Source organism: Mobula birostris, chromosome 12 (assembly GCF_030028105.1).
Source record: "Mobula birostris isolate sMobBir1 chromosome 12, sMobBir1.hap1, whole genome shotgun sequence".
NCBI classification, from domain to species: Eukaryota; Metazoa; Chordata; class Chondrichthyes; order Myliobatiformes; family Myliobatidae; genus Mobula; species Mobula birostris.
In genome coordinates this window covers 51,128,883-51,144,679 of record NC_092381.1, presented here as the reverse complement: position 1 = coordinate 51,144,679, position 15,797 = coordinate 51,128,883, and the positions used below count along the sequence as shown (strand labels likewise).

The 15,797-nt window shown below is 39.5% G+C and overlaps 1 protein-coding gene across 5 annotated transcripts in view; it reads left to right on the top strand.

The window, feature by feature from the left end:
* Positions 1-15,797, top strand: part of patj (PATJ crumbs cell polarity complex component) — a 317,427-nt gene that overhangs the window by 251,166 nt on the left and 50,464 nt on the right. For all 5 annotated transcript variants that reach the window (XM_072273781.1, XM_072273782.1, XM_072273784.1 and 2 more), the window contains one exon: positions 7,113-7,306. In XM_072273781.1, the coding sequence (XP_072129882.1) occupies positions 7,113-7,306 (194 nt within the window). The remainder of the gene's footprint in view (positions 1-7,112; positions 7,307-15,797) is intronic.

Here is a 15,797-nt window from a genome sequence, read left to right as displayed (position 1 = left end):
AATTTATCAGGCGATTTGTAAATTAACGAGATAAGAGTTAAAAGCTGTTTTGTGGTTTTACTAAATTAATAGCATGAAGTTATGAATGAATATAGAAAAATTAAAACGGTGAACAAAACTTTAAGTTTGGTGTAGAAAAGCATAAAGTTATTCAACTAGATCTGAGAAAGTTGTATCTTTTTTTAAGAGTGAGAGTACATCTAGATAGCAAATTTGGTTTCGCTGTCCATGTCCACAAATCATTAAAAGCAAGTGCACAAACAAATAAACTGAACAGGAAAGCTAATTGCATTTAAAGAGCATTGGGAAACTGGAAATGCCTTTGAATGATCTAATCCAGAGCAACGAGTTTATTTCTGGATGCATCAGGAAGGAAATACTAGCTTACATGATATCAGCGGAGAGATACCAGTATTTAAAGGTTAAATTACAAGGATAAATTTCATGAGTCCTGTCTTTATTAACTTTAGAAACTTAAGGAGTAATCTAATCAAGTAATTTAAACGCATGAATGGATTTGATACAAAAAGTATGTTTTCCCACTGGATGGTATCTTAAAATTAGCATTCGTCTTAGGATCTAAGCAGGACACTTTTTTATGAATAAAATAGTAGAAATCAGGAAACCTTTTTCCAATATTTTTAGGCAAGTTTTCAGGGAATGAAGAAGAGAATGGGAAAAATGAACATGAAGTACAGAATTAAGTAGAGTGTTTGAACTTTCTGGGGTGGTAATCCTTCTGCCAGTTGAAACTTTCTCCTTATTCAGCTCATAATTTTGAATAATTTTATGAAAAGTTTCTCTTCTTTCTATTTAAAACTGTTACAGTTGCTTTACAGAAGCCCCTCTTCCTGATATCATTTGTCTTAATGTCCATTGACCCCTGCATCTCTTTGGATATCATAAGTGCTAAGCTTCTTACGAATGACAAAATTAAATATTTGTTTTACAAAGTTCTTGATTGTTGTCTTTTTGGCCTTGTACGTGTGTTGCTCGTTATTTCCTTCTAATTTGTTCTTGGCACAACTGTATTTTGTAAGTCTTCATTAAATCAAGCACAAATACAGAAGTATAAAACAGAAATTGGTTGAGTTACACGCTGAGGTGCTGAAGTATGGCATTGGAACTATGACGCAATCTCAAAAAAAACATGTATCTTTTGTTATAGGTCTTTGTTTGCAGTGTTGTACCAGGCACACAACAAAGTATCACATGGTAAAATTTTAATAAGAATTAAAAAGTAAAAGTTAAATCTTTTCTTCCCAACTTTTCTGTCCTTGAGGAACAGTTATGTAAGCAACTGCAGTGATACCATCAGTCTCCATAATGCATTCATGCAGCCCACAGGCACTGTGCGGGTACATCGCCACGAAGTAACTGAAATGTTCCTACACGCAAAGCCTTTGTTGCCATACTGCTGGAATAAAGACAGACAAGAAAAAGTTTACAAAACATTAAAAATTTTCTTTGTTGCATTGTATTTCTTTATACCCTTCAATTAATAAAATCAATAGTATGTGATTTTTCAGTTTTCATTCTAAATATTCATGGTATGCATATTACAAAAAGAAACATTTAAAGTGCTGCGCAGTTTTCAGGCCATGTAAAAATTTCCTGCTCAGAGCAACGGTTGGTCCACACAGCTGTAAAAACAATTCGAAGGAATGTTGTTCACAGGCCAAGTTAGTGTGGTCAAGAAGATAGCTGAAATAAAAAACTATAATGTTAGCGAGTAAAACATATTCATGTACTGTATCTTCTAGTAATCTTGGTTAGCAGGCAGTAGAGGAATGGTGAAAAGGATCAGAAGTCGAGGAAAGATAAAAAGATTAGAGACTAAGAAGGGCTGGAGTTAGTTTTACAAAGGAGGACCAGAGGCCAACAAAGGTGGAAAATCCCATGCAGTGTTAGAGTCGGGGGGCGGGGGGGAGGTGGGGAGGAGTACGGGAAAAATAAGCTTGGCAAGAAACTAAATGGAAATTAGTAACCAGCAAAGAGTAAGGATAGAAATTCTATACACCAGAGCAGTACAGAGCTCAAGGTATTACCTGCACTGTTGTAAGTAAAAGCCTGCCTAAATGTAACTAGTAGATTTTTGTTTGAAAGCAGTGTTTTGTTAGAGGTTTACATTTTGATTACAGGAAAGTATATTTTATTCCTGTTAGGCAGAGGTTAAATACTTTTCTGGTCAAAATTGACAACAACAAATTTTAGTTTGGTCCAAGTGTGCCATCTATTGGAGTTTCTGTTATGGTGTTCTGCTATTAAATGAAAATTAGTTAGCTTGTACAGATAAGCTAATTAAACACAAAACCAAAAGTTGAAAAACTAAACTGAAAACATAGGCTTCATTTATGTGCCTGTTGATGCTGAGATACATCCTAGGATGCACTGGGACACATCATCAGGTGATGTAACCTGGGGTCATCAGGTGTTTTGGGTCTTTCAACATCAGACACTCATGCCCAGGTGACCTAGCCAGGGTTAATCAGGACCTGGCTTGTGTCCCAGTAGTATTGATCCATGGGTCACAGTATGAATTGAATAATATAATGATTTAATAAATAGAAAACTAAAATCATTTTGATGCAATAGTTCAACTGTACTGTGAAAGTATTCAGTAATATATGATCACTTTATTTTTAAATTTGAATAACAAGGAAGAAACTTTCCTACATTTGGCAACAACACAATAAGCCAGATTCACTTTTGCTTCTTTGTATTATTTTCTATTGTATTGCTTATGTTCCCTACGCAATATTCTGGGATCACTCAGACATGGATAAAGTACAATTCAAAACTGAAACACTTACTCAATTGACATGAAAAGTTAGAAAATAATTCCAGTGGTCACTTACCAATATTGGCAAATATAAAAACAAATTAATTCAATTTGTTATGCACTGATATCCAGAGAAAAAGAGAGAGAGAAAGAGAAAATGATATGTCATGGAATAATAATCACTGTTAAACAACCGTTGACCTGAAAAGAATAATGATATAAGTGGTGCAAGATTTTATCAAAAGTTAATGTGCTGGTTTTTCCTTATTTTTTATATTTTAGTTCAAAGTTCAAAACAATATGTTACCATATTACTTGAGATTCATTTTCTTGCGGGCATTTGCAGGGAAAAAATACAATAAAATGTTATACATAAGAAAAAGATAGTCAAGCACCAATGTGCAAAAGAAAGCAAGCTGTGCAAGTAAAAAATAAAACCGAGAACATGAGTTGCGAAGAGACTTTTTGAAAGTGAGTCGGTAGGTCATAGGATTAGTTCAGAGTAGTGGTGAATGAAGTTATCCACATCAGTTCAAGAGGCTGTGGGTTATAGGGTAATAATTTCATCTATTTATAAAGCTTATTATTCTGTTGTGTAGATAAATTAAATTGTGTTTATACTATCTGCTTTAAGTGAACTGAATTAGATCAGCTCGTCTGGTGATTGATGAGCACATGGTGTTTGCCACTGACCACAAAGTATAGGCCCGAATTATATACCAGTAAGAAGTGTGATCTTTGATTTCACTTGCTACAATTTATATAATTAAATGGTTTATGTCTTGTTTGTGCATCTCTTGGCTCTGATATGACATGGAAATGCTTCTAGTCTGTGCCAAAACAGAAATCTCCCCAGTTCCATCGATCTGCACCCAGACCATAGCCCTGCATACCCCTTCCATCCATATACCTATCGAAACATCCCAGCTACAATCTTTCAGCCATGATTCAGTGATACATACAACATCATACCTGCCAATCTGCAACTGTGCTGCAAGTTCTTCTACCTTATACCACATACTGTGTGCATTCAATTTAATACCTTCAGTCCTGGATTCACCCTTTTTGACTTTGTCCACCTTTTACGTTGCAACTCATCCTGTTGACTGCAATTTTGCCTTATGAACAGCCTCTTCTCACTACATATTGCTTCTGTTTGTAACCCAGCTATCTCATTTTTGGCAATATTATCTGTCTTTCTTTACTAACTGTTCTGGCACTCTAGTTTAAACCCCACCATGCAGCATTAACGAACCTTCCACTAGGATACTAGTCCCCCTCCAGTGCAGGTGCAAACTGTCCCTTCTGTACAGGTCCCACCTTCCCCAGAAGAGAGCCCAATAATCCAAAAATCTTATGCCCTCTCTCCTGCACCAACTTCTTAGCCACGTATTAAACTGTATAATCTTCCTAGTTCTGGTCTCACTAACACATAGCACGGATAGCAATCCTGAGGTCACAACCCTGGAGGTCCTGCCCTTTAGTTTAGCACCTAACTTCCTGAACTCCCTATGCAGAACCTCATCCTACCCATGTCATTGGTACCTACATGGACCATGACTTCTGGCTGTTCTCCGTCCTACTTAAGAATGCTAAGGATTCCATCCGAGATATCCCGGACTCTGGCAACCGGGAGGTAACATACCATCTGGGAATTTTGTTCTCATCCACAGAACCTTCTATCCATTTCCCTAACAAATCTCTTATCACCATGGCATGAATACTAACATGGCATTTGCCTTCCTCACCACCAACTCAACCTGCAAGTTAACCTTCAGGGTGTTCTGCACAAGGACTCCCAAGTCCCTCTGCATCTCAGATTCCTGGATCTTTTCCATATTTAGAAAATAGTCTGCACATTTATTTCTACTACAAAGTGCATGACCATGCATTTTCCGACATTGTATTTCATTTGCCACTTTCTTGCCCATTTGTGTCAATCTTCACTGTGGAAGACACTTGCAGTATGGTGGAAATTCCAGGTGTCAGGGGTCATGAAGTGTGTAAAATTACCATAAATAGAGAGAAGTTCTTAGGCAATTGAAAGGTCTGAAGGTAGATAAGTGGACCAGTTTTTGTACACCCCAGGATTCTGAAGGAGGTGGTTGAAGAGATTGTGAAGGCATTAGTAATGATCTTTCAGGAATCACAAAGTTCTGGAATGGTTCCAGAAGACTGGAAATATCACTCCACTCTTCAAGAAGGGAGAGAGGCAGAAGAAAGGAAACTATAGGCCAGTTAGTCTGACCTCAGTGGTTGGGAAGATGTTGGAGTTGATTATTAAGGATGAGGTCTCCGGGTACTTGGAGGCACATGATAAAATAGGCCATAGTTAGCATGGTTTCCTCAAGGAAAAATCTTGCTGACAAATCTGTTGGAACTCTTTGATGAAGTAACAAGCAGGATAGACAAAGGAAAATCAGTTGATGTGTGCTTGCATTTTCAGAAGGCCTTTGACAAGGTGCAACACGAAGCTGCTGAACAAGCTACAAGCCCTTGGTATTAGAGCAAAGACTCTAGCATGGATAAAGGAGTGGTTGATTAGCCGAAAGCAAAGAATGGGAATAAAGGGAGACTTTTCTGATTGGCTGCCGGTGACTAATGGTGTTTCACAGGGGTCTGTATTGGGACCATTTCTTTTTATGTTATATGTCAATGATTTGGATGACAGAATTGATAAACTTATTGCAAATTTTGCAGATGATATGAAGATAGGTGGAGGGTGTGTAGTTTTGAGGAATTAGAGAGGCCACAGAAGGACTTAGACAGATTAGGAGAATGGGCAAAGAAATGGCAGCTGGAATACAGTATCACGGTCATGCACTTTCGCAGAAGAAATGAAAGGGTAGACTATTTTCTGAATGGAGAGAAAATACAAAAAATAACTGAGGCACAAAGGGGACTTCGGAGTTCCTATACAGGATTACCTAAAGGTTAATTTGCAGGTGAGTCTGTGGTGAGGAAGGCAAATGCAATGTTAGCATCTTTTCAAGAGGACTAGAATATAAAAGCGAGGATATAATGTTGGGACTTTATAAAGCACTGGTGAGGCCTTACTTGGAGTATTGTGAGAAGTTTTGAGCCCATTATCTTAGAAAGGACGTGCTGACATCGGAAAGGGTTCAAAGGAAGTTCACAAAAATGATTCCAGGATCGAATAGCTTGTCATATGAAGAGTTGTTAATGGCTCTGGGCCTGTATTCACTAGAATTTAGAAGATCAAATGGTGAAAGGTCTTGTAGAATTGATGTGGAGTGTATGTTTCCTATGGTGCGAGAGACTAAGACCAGAGAACACAGGTTCAGAATAGAGATGTGTCCTTTTAGGAGGAATTTCTTTAGCCAGAGAGTGGTGAATCCGTGGAATTCTTTGCCAGTGGTGGCTGCGGAAGCCAAGTCTTAATGTATACTTAAGGCAGAGGTTGATAGATTCTTAATTGGTCAGGGCATGAAGGGCTATAGGGAGAAGGCAAGGAGATTGGGGCTGAGAGGAATATTTGATCAGCCATGGTGAAACGGCGAAGCATATGTAATGAATCAAATTGCCTAATTCTGCTCCTATATCTTATGGTTTTGTATTTAAACTTCTCTTAAGTAAGCCACAGGAACTATGGCCCTGCTCGCAGAATGCACTGAAGAACTTACAGTTTCACTAAGTGTTTTTGATGATCTGAAGAATTCTGTCAATTATTTAAAAAAATTAAATTAATTCGAGAAAAAATAGTGTACTTTATGATACATGAAACTGCTGCTAATTAATTGAAACAGAAATATACACTGAAATAATGAAAAATAAACAGTGATTTTCCCATTTAAGTGAAGGTAGGCAAGTCTAATCAAATCAAGACAGACTAAGAGGTCATCTGACCTCGAACACTTTTACAAATCCCAATGTGTAGTGTGAATGAAGGTGTGAAGACTGGAGCGAGCTGCTCCTGTCTTATCCTGACAGCTCTCTGCAGACCTGCTGGATTGCTATTAGCACCATCTAGGCGAATTCCTTTCCATAACCTGTGTTTCATGGTGTATCACTCTCATTTCAGGTTTTTCACCCATATTATTACTTCTACAATGGGTTGCTTATGCATAGTAAGATAAAAATTAGAGAACAAAAAGTTAAAAAAGATAAAAACTACAACAAATTGAAGAAAGGAACAAGAGAGGGTTTGGTGCCAGGAAACAGCAGTAGGGGAATAGAGAGGAGAAAAATCGGGGAAGATTTTAAAAGAGAAAAATGTGCTGTACTGAATGTGAGACACTGATAAATTTGTTTGCCTTTCAAATCTTGCTCCATGAGGAACATAAGAAAACTGCATTTTGCTTCCTTTTAGGTAAATGGAATTGATTTACGGAATGCAACCCATGAGGAAGCAATCACAGCCTTGAGACAGACGCCACAGAAGGTGCGACTTACTGTATACAGGGACGAAGCACAGTACAAGGACGAGGAGAACTTTGATATATTTCTTGTGGATCTTCAGAAGAAAGTTGGAAGAGGATTAGGCCTGAGTATCGTAGGAAAACGGTAGGCTGATTGTGTTCCTTCACATCCTATTCAAAATATATTAAATGAATCTCCTCCTTTACATCCTGTGCTGAAAATAAATAACAGTGTAAATAATTGTATGACTTTCTTCAGGACCATGTATAGATGGGAACATTGAGAAAATCCTCACTATATAATCTGACATAAAACAAAATAATTTTGATCATTATTTAATGGAATGATCAGTGGAAGCACCAACTATCAAAAAGTCATGATCCACCTGAGCAGAGGTGTCATTTCATCAGCTTCATTCATACACGTCATGTACTGTCCAATGAGGGCTAAAAGGATCCACTCACTTCACCCCAAATAGATGAAATCTAATTTTTAAGCAGGGGTGTCTGTACATCCAGAATAATTTCACCATTGTAAAGTGTTAGTAATGTATGAGAAATCTGAATGGATTATTGAATGGTAACTAGTAGTGAACACAGAAATTTTGTAGTTGATATTTATGTGGTCGTTGAAATGAGATTTGATAAAGGCCCTCAAAAAAAGTCATCAGTAACATGGAATTGAATGAAAATTACTGAATAATTTAGGAGACTGAGTGAATAGCAGAAGGCAAAAAGAAATAATATTTGGTTGGGATTCAAATGTAGAGTTAAGACCATCAGACACAGGAGCAGAGTTGGGCCATTCAGCCCATGGAGTCTGCTCCACCATTCAGTCGTGGCTGATTTATTTTCCTTCTCAACCCCATTTTCCTTCCTTCTCCCTGTAACCTTTGCCCATGCTAATCAAGAACTTGTCCTCTTTAAATATACCCAAAGATTTGGCCTCCACAGCCATCTGTGGCAATGAATTGCACAGATTTAGTACACTCTGCTAAAGAAATTGCACCTCATCTCTGCTGTAAAGGGATGTCCTTGTATTCTGTGTTCTTTCACCCCTCCTGCTGTCACTTTTTACAAGTGACTGTATCTCCACAGACAAATCCATTGAAATCCTAAAGTTTGCAGATGACATGACCGTAGTCAGTCTCATTTCTAATAATGACTTGCTATCAAAGAGAGGTAAACTGTCTTGCAGCACGGATGTTTGTAGCAACTTAGAGCTTAATGCTATCGAGACAGTGGAAATGAGGATTGGCTTCTTACCTGATCCCTTGAAACTTAATGGTCAGTCTGTGTAGTGATTGAGTCATTAAATTCCTGGGGACTGCCATTACCGTACATTGAAGTGGGACAAGTGGGACACTCAGCACTAGGAAAGCGCAGCAGACATTGTTCTTCCTATGCTAGCTTTGGAAACTTAATATCTCAGGGTGTATCCTGATGAATGTTTACTTGGCCATCATTGAGAGTGTTGAGACCGTAAGGCCATGAGACAGGAGCAGAATTAGGCCATTCAGTCCATCGAGTCCACTCTGCCATTTTGTCATGGCTGATCCCGGATCCCATTCAATCCTATACACTTGCCCTCTCACCATATCCCTTGATGCCCTTACAAGTCAGTAAGCTATCAACTTCCACTTTGAATATACCCATGGACCTGCCCTCCACTGCGGCCTGTGACAGAGCATTCCACAGATTCACCACTTTTTGACTAAAGAAATTCCTCCTTGCTTCTGTTCTTAAAGGTTGCCCCTCAATTTTGAGGTTATGCCCTCTAGTTCTGGATACCCCTATCATAGGACATATCCTCTCCACATTCACCCTATCTAATCCTTTCAACATTCAGTAGGTTTCAATGAGATCTCCCTGCATTGTTCTAAGCTTCAGTGAGTATTGGCCCAAAGCTGCCAAATGCTCCTCATATTTCATTCATTCCCAGAATTATCTTCGTGAATCTCCTCTGGACTCTCTCCAATGACAATATATCCTTTCTGAGATATGGGGCCCAAAACTGTTGACAATAGTCCAAGTACAGCCTAACTAGTGTCTTATGAAGCTTCAGCATTATCTCAACCTGTGAATTAACCTTCTGGGAATCTTGTATGAGGACTCCTATGTCCCTTTGCAGCTCTGATGTTCGAATTTTCCCCCCATTTAGATAATAGTCTGTGGTACTGTTCCTTTTACCAAAATACATTATCATACATTTTCCAACACTGTATTCCATCTGCCACTTTTTGCCCATTCTTCCAACTTATCCAAGTCCTACTATAATCGCATTGCTTCCTCAGCACTACCTACCACTCTACCTATCTTCGTATCATCCTGAAACTTTGTCACAAAGCCATGAGTTCCATTATCCAAATCATTGACAAACAATGTGAAAAGTAGTGGTTACAATACTGACCCCTGAGGAATACCACTATTCACTGGCAGGCAACTAGAAAAACCCCCTTTATTCCCACTCATTGCCTCCTACCTGTCAGCCATTCCTCTATCCATGCTAGTATATTTCCTGTAAGACCGTAGGATTTTATCTTGTTAAGCAGCCTCATGTGAGGCACCTTATCAAATGCCTTCTGAAAATCCAAGTAGATGACATCTACTGCCTGTCCTTAGTCCATCGTACTTGTTACTTCCTCAAAAAATTCTATCAGATTTGTCATCAAGATTTCCATTCATAGAAACCATGCTGACTTTGACTTAATTTATTATTAGTCTCCAAGTACCCCAAAACCTCATACTTAATAATAGACTCTAACATCTGTTGTGGCCACCTCCGTCACCAATCAGTTTCCCGCCTCCTCCCTCTCCAAGTCTGGGTTGCAGCGAGTGGTTCATTCAATGGAGAAGATCATGGGCCGACATCAATAAGACCTGTTTGTTGCCAGAGCAGAAAAAGTTACTGCTGACTCCACCCATCCAGACAGTCACCAATTCCCTAATTTGCCATCAGGGAAATGCGACAAGTCCATTACCCATCAGGACTACACGTCATCTCTGAAACTTCTTTCCTGTAGCTTTCCAGCTTCTCAACAAAACTCATTCAGGTGTAAATCCCTTACTACCCTGGAACAACATCCATTAAATAGTCTTTCCTGTTCTCCTTGTTCTGTTGATAACTATTCAGTCTGTTCATATGTTCACATTTATTTAAGTTTGATTATTAACATTTGTGACTGTGACTATTCTGCTAGTTGTTGGTTGTTCATGTCTGTTTGCACTATTATCTTGTAAAAAGTTTGGTTCCTATTGTGCTATCTGTTATGGTATTGTCCTGTGTTTTATGCTTAGCAGTGAACCACTATCAAGTCTGGTATACTTCACATACTGGCAATGAAGTGATTCAGATTCTGATCCTGAGGCTGTGCCCCCAGTCGTAGACTCTTCCACTGTTTGAAATATCGTCTCCCAACAAGCAAGTTGGGTATCCGCATTAGCACCGTTGCAATTCCCTGTACCTATTTACTCAGACTATAGGACTCTTAAGTCATTTATCAGAGTTTTCCGGTGACGTAAAATAAGTAGAATTATAAGCTGTAAGTGCAATCATTAAGCATTGTGATAGTGAAATGTAATAGGCGATCAGATACGTCTGTGACGAATGGATTTCATGTAAGCAAATGTGAGGACATCCACATTGAGAAGCTAGAAGCAGCAAAGGTCTAGAAACTTTAAGATCCTAAGCAAAGATCATTAATGAGTAGTGTTGATAATCTGCTAGTGAAAATAATCAAAAAAGCTATTAGACTGCTGACCACTAGTGTATGTATAGGACGAGTATGTACCACACCTGGCATCTCTGAGTTATCTTAAGCACTGTTCCTTAGCAAGGATATTTTGACCTCAGAGCATGTGCATTGAAGATTTAGCTGGATATTATTTGCGTTATAAGGATTAAACTATAAACAGTGAAACTATACAGTTCCAAAGAATAAATTAATCTGTAGAGATTAAAGGGATAGTTTGATTGAAGTTTTCAAGATATTCAGGGGATGATTGGATTGAAAGAAACTATTTCTGCTGATTGTGGAATTAAGGGGTGGAGGGAGGGAAGGTTAAGAATTAACCAAGATTTCTGGGGAGTATTGCTAGGAATGACTCCAAGAGCAGTGTTTTGTACTGTGTGTGGGATGTGGGAAGCCTGGGAGAACTCCACTCTCCCAAATAAACCCATCTGCTCCAGGTGCATTAAGCTGCAAATCTTGAGATAACATATTAAGGAACTGGAGTTAAAAAACGTAAACACGAGGAATTCTGCAGATGGGCAGCATCCCTAAAGATGCTGCCTGGCCTGCTGCGTTCACCAACAACTTTGATGTGTGTTGGTTGAAGGAACTGGAGTTGCAGATTGATGGTCTTCGACTCAGATGGGAGAATGAGGAGGTGAAAGACAGAACTACAAGGAGATAGTCATCCCTAGATTGACAGGTAACTGGGTGACAGAGGGATGGGACATGCACAGCCAGGGCAGAGTATAGCTGTGGCCGTTCCTGTCAATAATAAGTATACAACTTCAGATACTATTGTGGGGTACAACCTACCAGTGGGAGCCATAGTGACTTAGACTCTGGCACTGAATTTGGTGTTGTGGCTCAGAAGAACCACAGAAGAGGACTGCAATGTTGATAGGAGGTTTCATAGTCGGAGGAAGAGAGAGTAAATTCTGTGTGTTGATAGAGCCATCCAGATAGTATGTTGCCTCTCTGATGCTAGGATCAGGGATGTCTCGGATTGGGTCCATGGTATTCTCAAGGACGAGGGTAAACAGCCAGAAGTCTTGGTACATTTTGACACCAATGACATAGGAAGATAAGGTGAGGAGGTCCTGAAGAGAGATTTTAGGGAGCTCAGTAGAAGCTGAAAAGCAGGAGCTCCAGGTAGTAATCTTGGGATTGTTGCCTGTGCCATGTGACAGTGAAGGTAAGAATAGGATGCTTTGGCTGGTGAATGCGTGGCTGAGGATCTGGCGCAGATGGCAGGGGTTCAGATTTGTGGATCACTGGAGATCTCTTCTGGGGAAGATATGACTTGTACAAAAGGGACGGATTACACCTGATCCTGAGGAGGTCCAATATCCTTGCAGGTAGGTTGGTTAGAGTTCATGGGGAAGGTTTAAGTTAATTGGCAGGGGGTTGGGAACCAGACTGATAGTGCTGAAGTTGAAGTAGTTGGTTTACAAGCAGGGGCAATGTGTAGAGAGACTCCTAGCAATGAGAGAGCAATAAGGCGAAATTGCAGTCAACAAGATGAGTTGCAGTGTAAAAGGCGGACAAAGTCGTAAAAGGTGAATTACAGAACTGAAGGTGTTATATTTGAAAACGCGCAGTATATGGAATAAGGTAGATGAACTGGCAGCACAAATTGGCATATGTGATGTTATAGATATTACTGAACCATGGCTGAAAGAAGATTATAACTCAGAGCTTAATGTCCAAGGATGTACAAACTGTAATTGTATCGAAAGAACAGGCAGGATGGCAGAGGGCATGGCTGTTGGTAAAAAATTAAATCAAATCATTAGAAAAAGGTAACATAGGATGGGAGCGTGGTGAATCATTATGGACAGAGCTATGGAATTGCAAGCATTAAAGGACCCTGATGGGAGTTGTATACAGACCCCCAAACAGTAGTAAGGATGTGGTCTACAAACTACAATGGGATATAGGAAATGCATGTCAAATGGGCAATGTTACAATGGTCAAGGGGGATTTCAATATGCAGGTAGATTGGGAAAATCAGGTTGGTGCTGGATACCAAGAGGGAGAATTTCTAGAATGCCTACGTGATGGCTTTTTGGAGCAGCTTGTGGTTGAATCCAATAGGGGATCAGCTATTCTGCACTTGGTGCTATGCAATGAACCGGAATTGATAAGAGGGCTTAAGGTAAAGAACCCTTAGGGGCAAGTGATCATAATATGATCGAATTTACAAAGACAGATGTGTAAAAAGGGCCCAAATGATCACTGGGGACCCGAGTCACCCCAACCACAAACTGTTCCAGCTGCTACCATTCAGGAAACGGTACCGCAGCATAAAAGCCGGGAAAACAGGCTCCAGGACAGCTTCTTCTACCAGGCCATCAGACAGCTTGACTCATGCTGACACAACTGTACTTCTATGTTATATTAACTATGCTGTTGTACGGACTATTTATTATAAATACTATAAATTGCACATTGCACATTTAGACGGCGATATAACATAAAGATTTTTACTCTTCATGTACATGAAGAATTTTAGTAATAAAGTCAGTTCAATTCAATTCAATTTACCCTGAAATTTCAGGAGGAGAAGATAAAATCAGGTGTATCAGTATTACAGTGGCATGAGAGAGGAGTTGACCAGAAATGATTGGAAAAGAACACTGGCAGGGATGACGGCAGAGCAGCAATGGTTGGAATTTCTAGAAGCAATTTGGAAGCCCAGGATGTATAAATCTCAAAGAGGAAGAAGGCAAGATGACATAACTGTGGCTAACAAGAGAAGTCAAAGCCAACATAAAAGCCAAAGAGAGGGCATATAATTGAGCAAAAAAATTATTGGGAATTTAGAAGATTTGGAAGCTTTTAAATACCAACAGAAACTAAAAACGTCTTTAAGAAGGTAAAGATGGAATTTGAAAGTAAGCTGGCCAATAATATTAAAGAGGACACCAAAAGTTTCTTCAGATACATGAAGTGTAAAAGAGAGGTGAGAGTGGATATCAAACACTGGAAAACTGCTGGAGGGGTTATAATGGGGGACAGGGAAAATGCGGATGAACTGAATAAGTATTTTATGCCAGTCTTCACTATGGAAGACACGAGCAGTGTGGGGTAGTTCCAGAGTGTCAGGGGTCAGAAGTGTGTGAAGTTACCATTACTAGGAAGAAGGTTCTTGGGAAACTGAAAAGTCCAAAGATAGATAAGTCACCAGACCAGGTGGTGTACATGCCAGGGTTCTGAAAGAGATGGCTGAAGAGATTGTGAAGGCTTTAGTAATGATCATTCAAGAATCGCTAGATTCTGGAATGGTTCTGAGAGACTGGAAAATTGCAAATGTCACTCCAATGTTCAAGAAGGGAGAGAGAGACAAGAAAGGAAATTATAGGACAGTTAGTCTCAACTCTGTGGTTGGGAAGATGTTGAAGTCAATTGTTAAGGAAGTAGCTTTGGGGTACTTGGAGGCACACAATAGATTAGGCTGTAGTCAGTAGGGTTTCCTCAAGGGAAAATCTTGCCTGACAAATCTGTTGAAATTCTGTGAAAAAGTAACAAGCAGGATTGACAAAGGACAGTCGGTAGATGTTGTCAACTTGGATTTTCAGAAGACCTTTAACAAGGTCCCACGCACGAAGCTGCTTAACAAGTTAAGAGCCCATGTTGTTACAGGAAATTTACTTGCATGGATAAAGCAGTGTCTGATAGACTGAAGACAAAGAATGAGAGTAAAGGCTGCCTTTTCCAGTTGGCTGCTTTTGACGAGTGGTGTTCAACAGGGGTCAGTATTGGGACTGCTTCTTTTTACACTGTATGTCAATGACTTGCATGATGGAATTGATGGCTTTTTGCAGAGTTTGCAGATGATACGAAGCTAGGTGGAGACGCAGGTAGTTTTGAGGAAATAGGCTACAGAAGGACTTAGACAGACCCCTTTCCATCTTTGATTTTTCAGTTTTCTCCCCATTTAGAAAGTAGTCATTTCCTTTATTCCTTCTACCAAAGTACACTGTATTCTATGTGCCCCTTCTTTGTCCATTCTCCCAATCTGGCTAAATCCTTCTGAAACCTGTACCCTGAAACCTCATCCTTAATAATAGAGTTAATAATTAATAATTATTATTAATAATAATAAACATCTTCCCAACCATTGAAATCTGGCTAACCGGCCTATAATTTTCTTTCTTCTGCATTCCTCCCATCTTAAAGAGTAAAGTGTTATTTCCAATTTTACAGTCCATAAGACCATAAGACATAGGAGAAGAATTCAGCCCGTCGAGTCTTTAAATATATGCATGGACTTGGTCTCCACCACAGTCTGTGGCAGAGCATTCCACAGATTTACTACTCTCTGGCTAACAAAAGTTCCTCCTTACCTCTGTTCTAAAGGGTGGCCCCTCAATTTTGCAGCTGTGCCCTCTAGTTCTGGAATAAGAAACATCCTGCCTACATCCACCCTATCTAGTCCTTTGAACATTAGGTAGGTTTCAATAAGATCCCCTTGCATTCTTCTAAATTCCCGTGAGTACAGGCCCAGAGCTGCCAAACATTCCTCATATGTTAACCCCTTTATTCCCGGAATCATTCTCATGAACCTCCTCTGGACTCTCTCTAATGACAACAAATCCTTTCTGAGATATGGGGTCCAAAACTGATGACAATACTCCAAGTGCGGCCTGACTAGTGTCTTCTTAAAGCTCAGCATTATCTCCTTGCTTGTATATTCTATTCCCCTTGAAATAAATGCCAACATTGCATTTGCCTTCTTTACCACAGATATAACCTGTAAATTAACCTTCTGGGAGTCTTGCACAAGGATTCCAAAGTCCCTCTGCAGCTCTGATGTTTGAACCTTCTCCCCATTTTGATAATAGTCTGTGGTATTGCTCCTTTTAATAAAATGCTTTATCGTACATTTCCCAACACTGTATT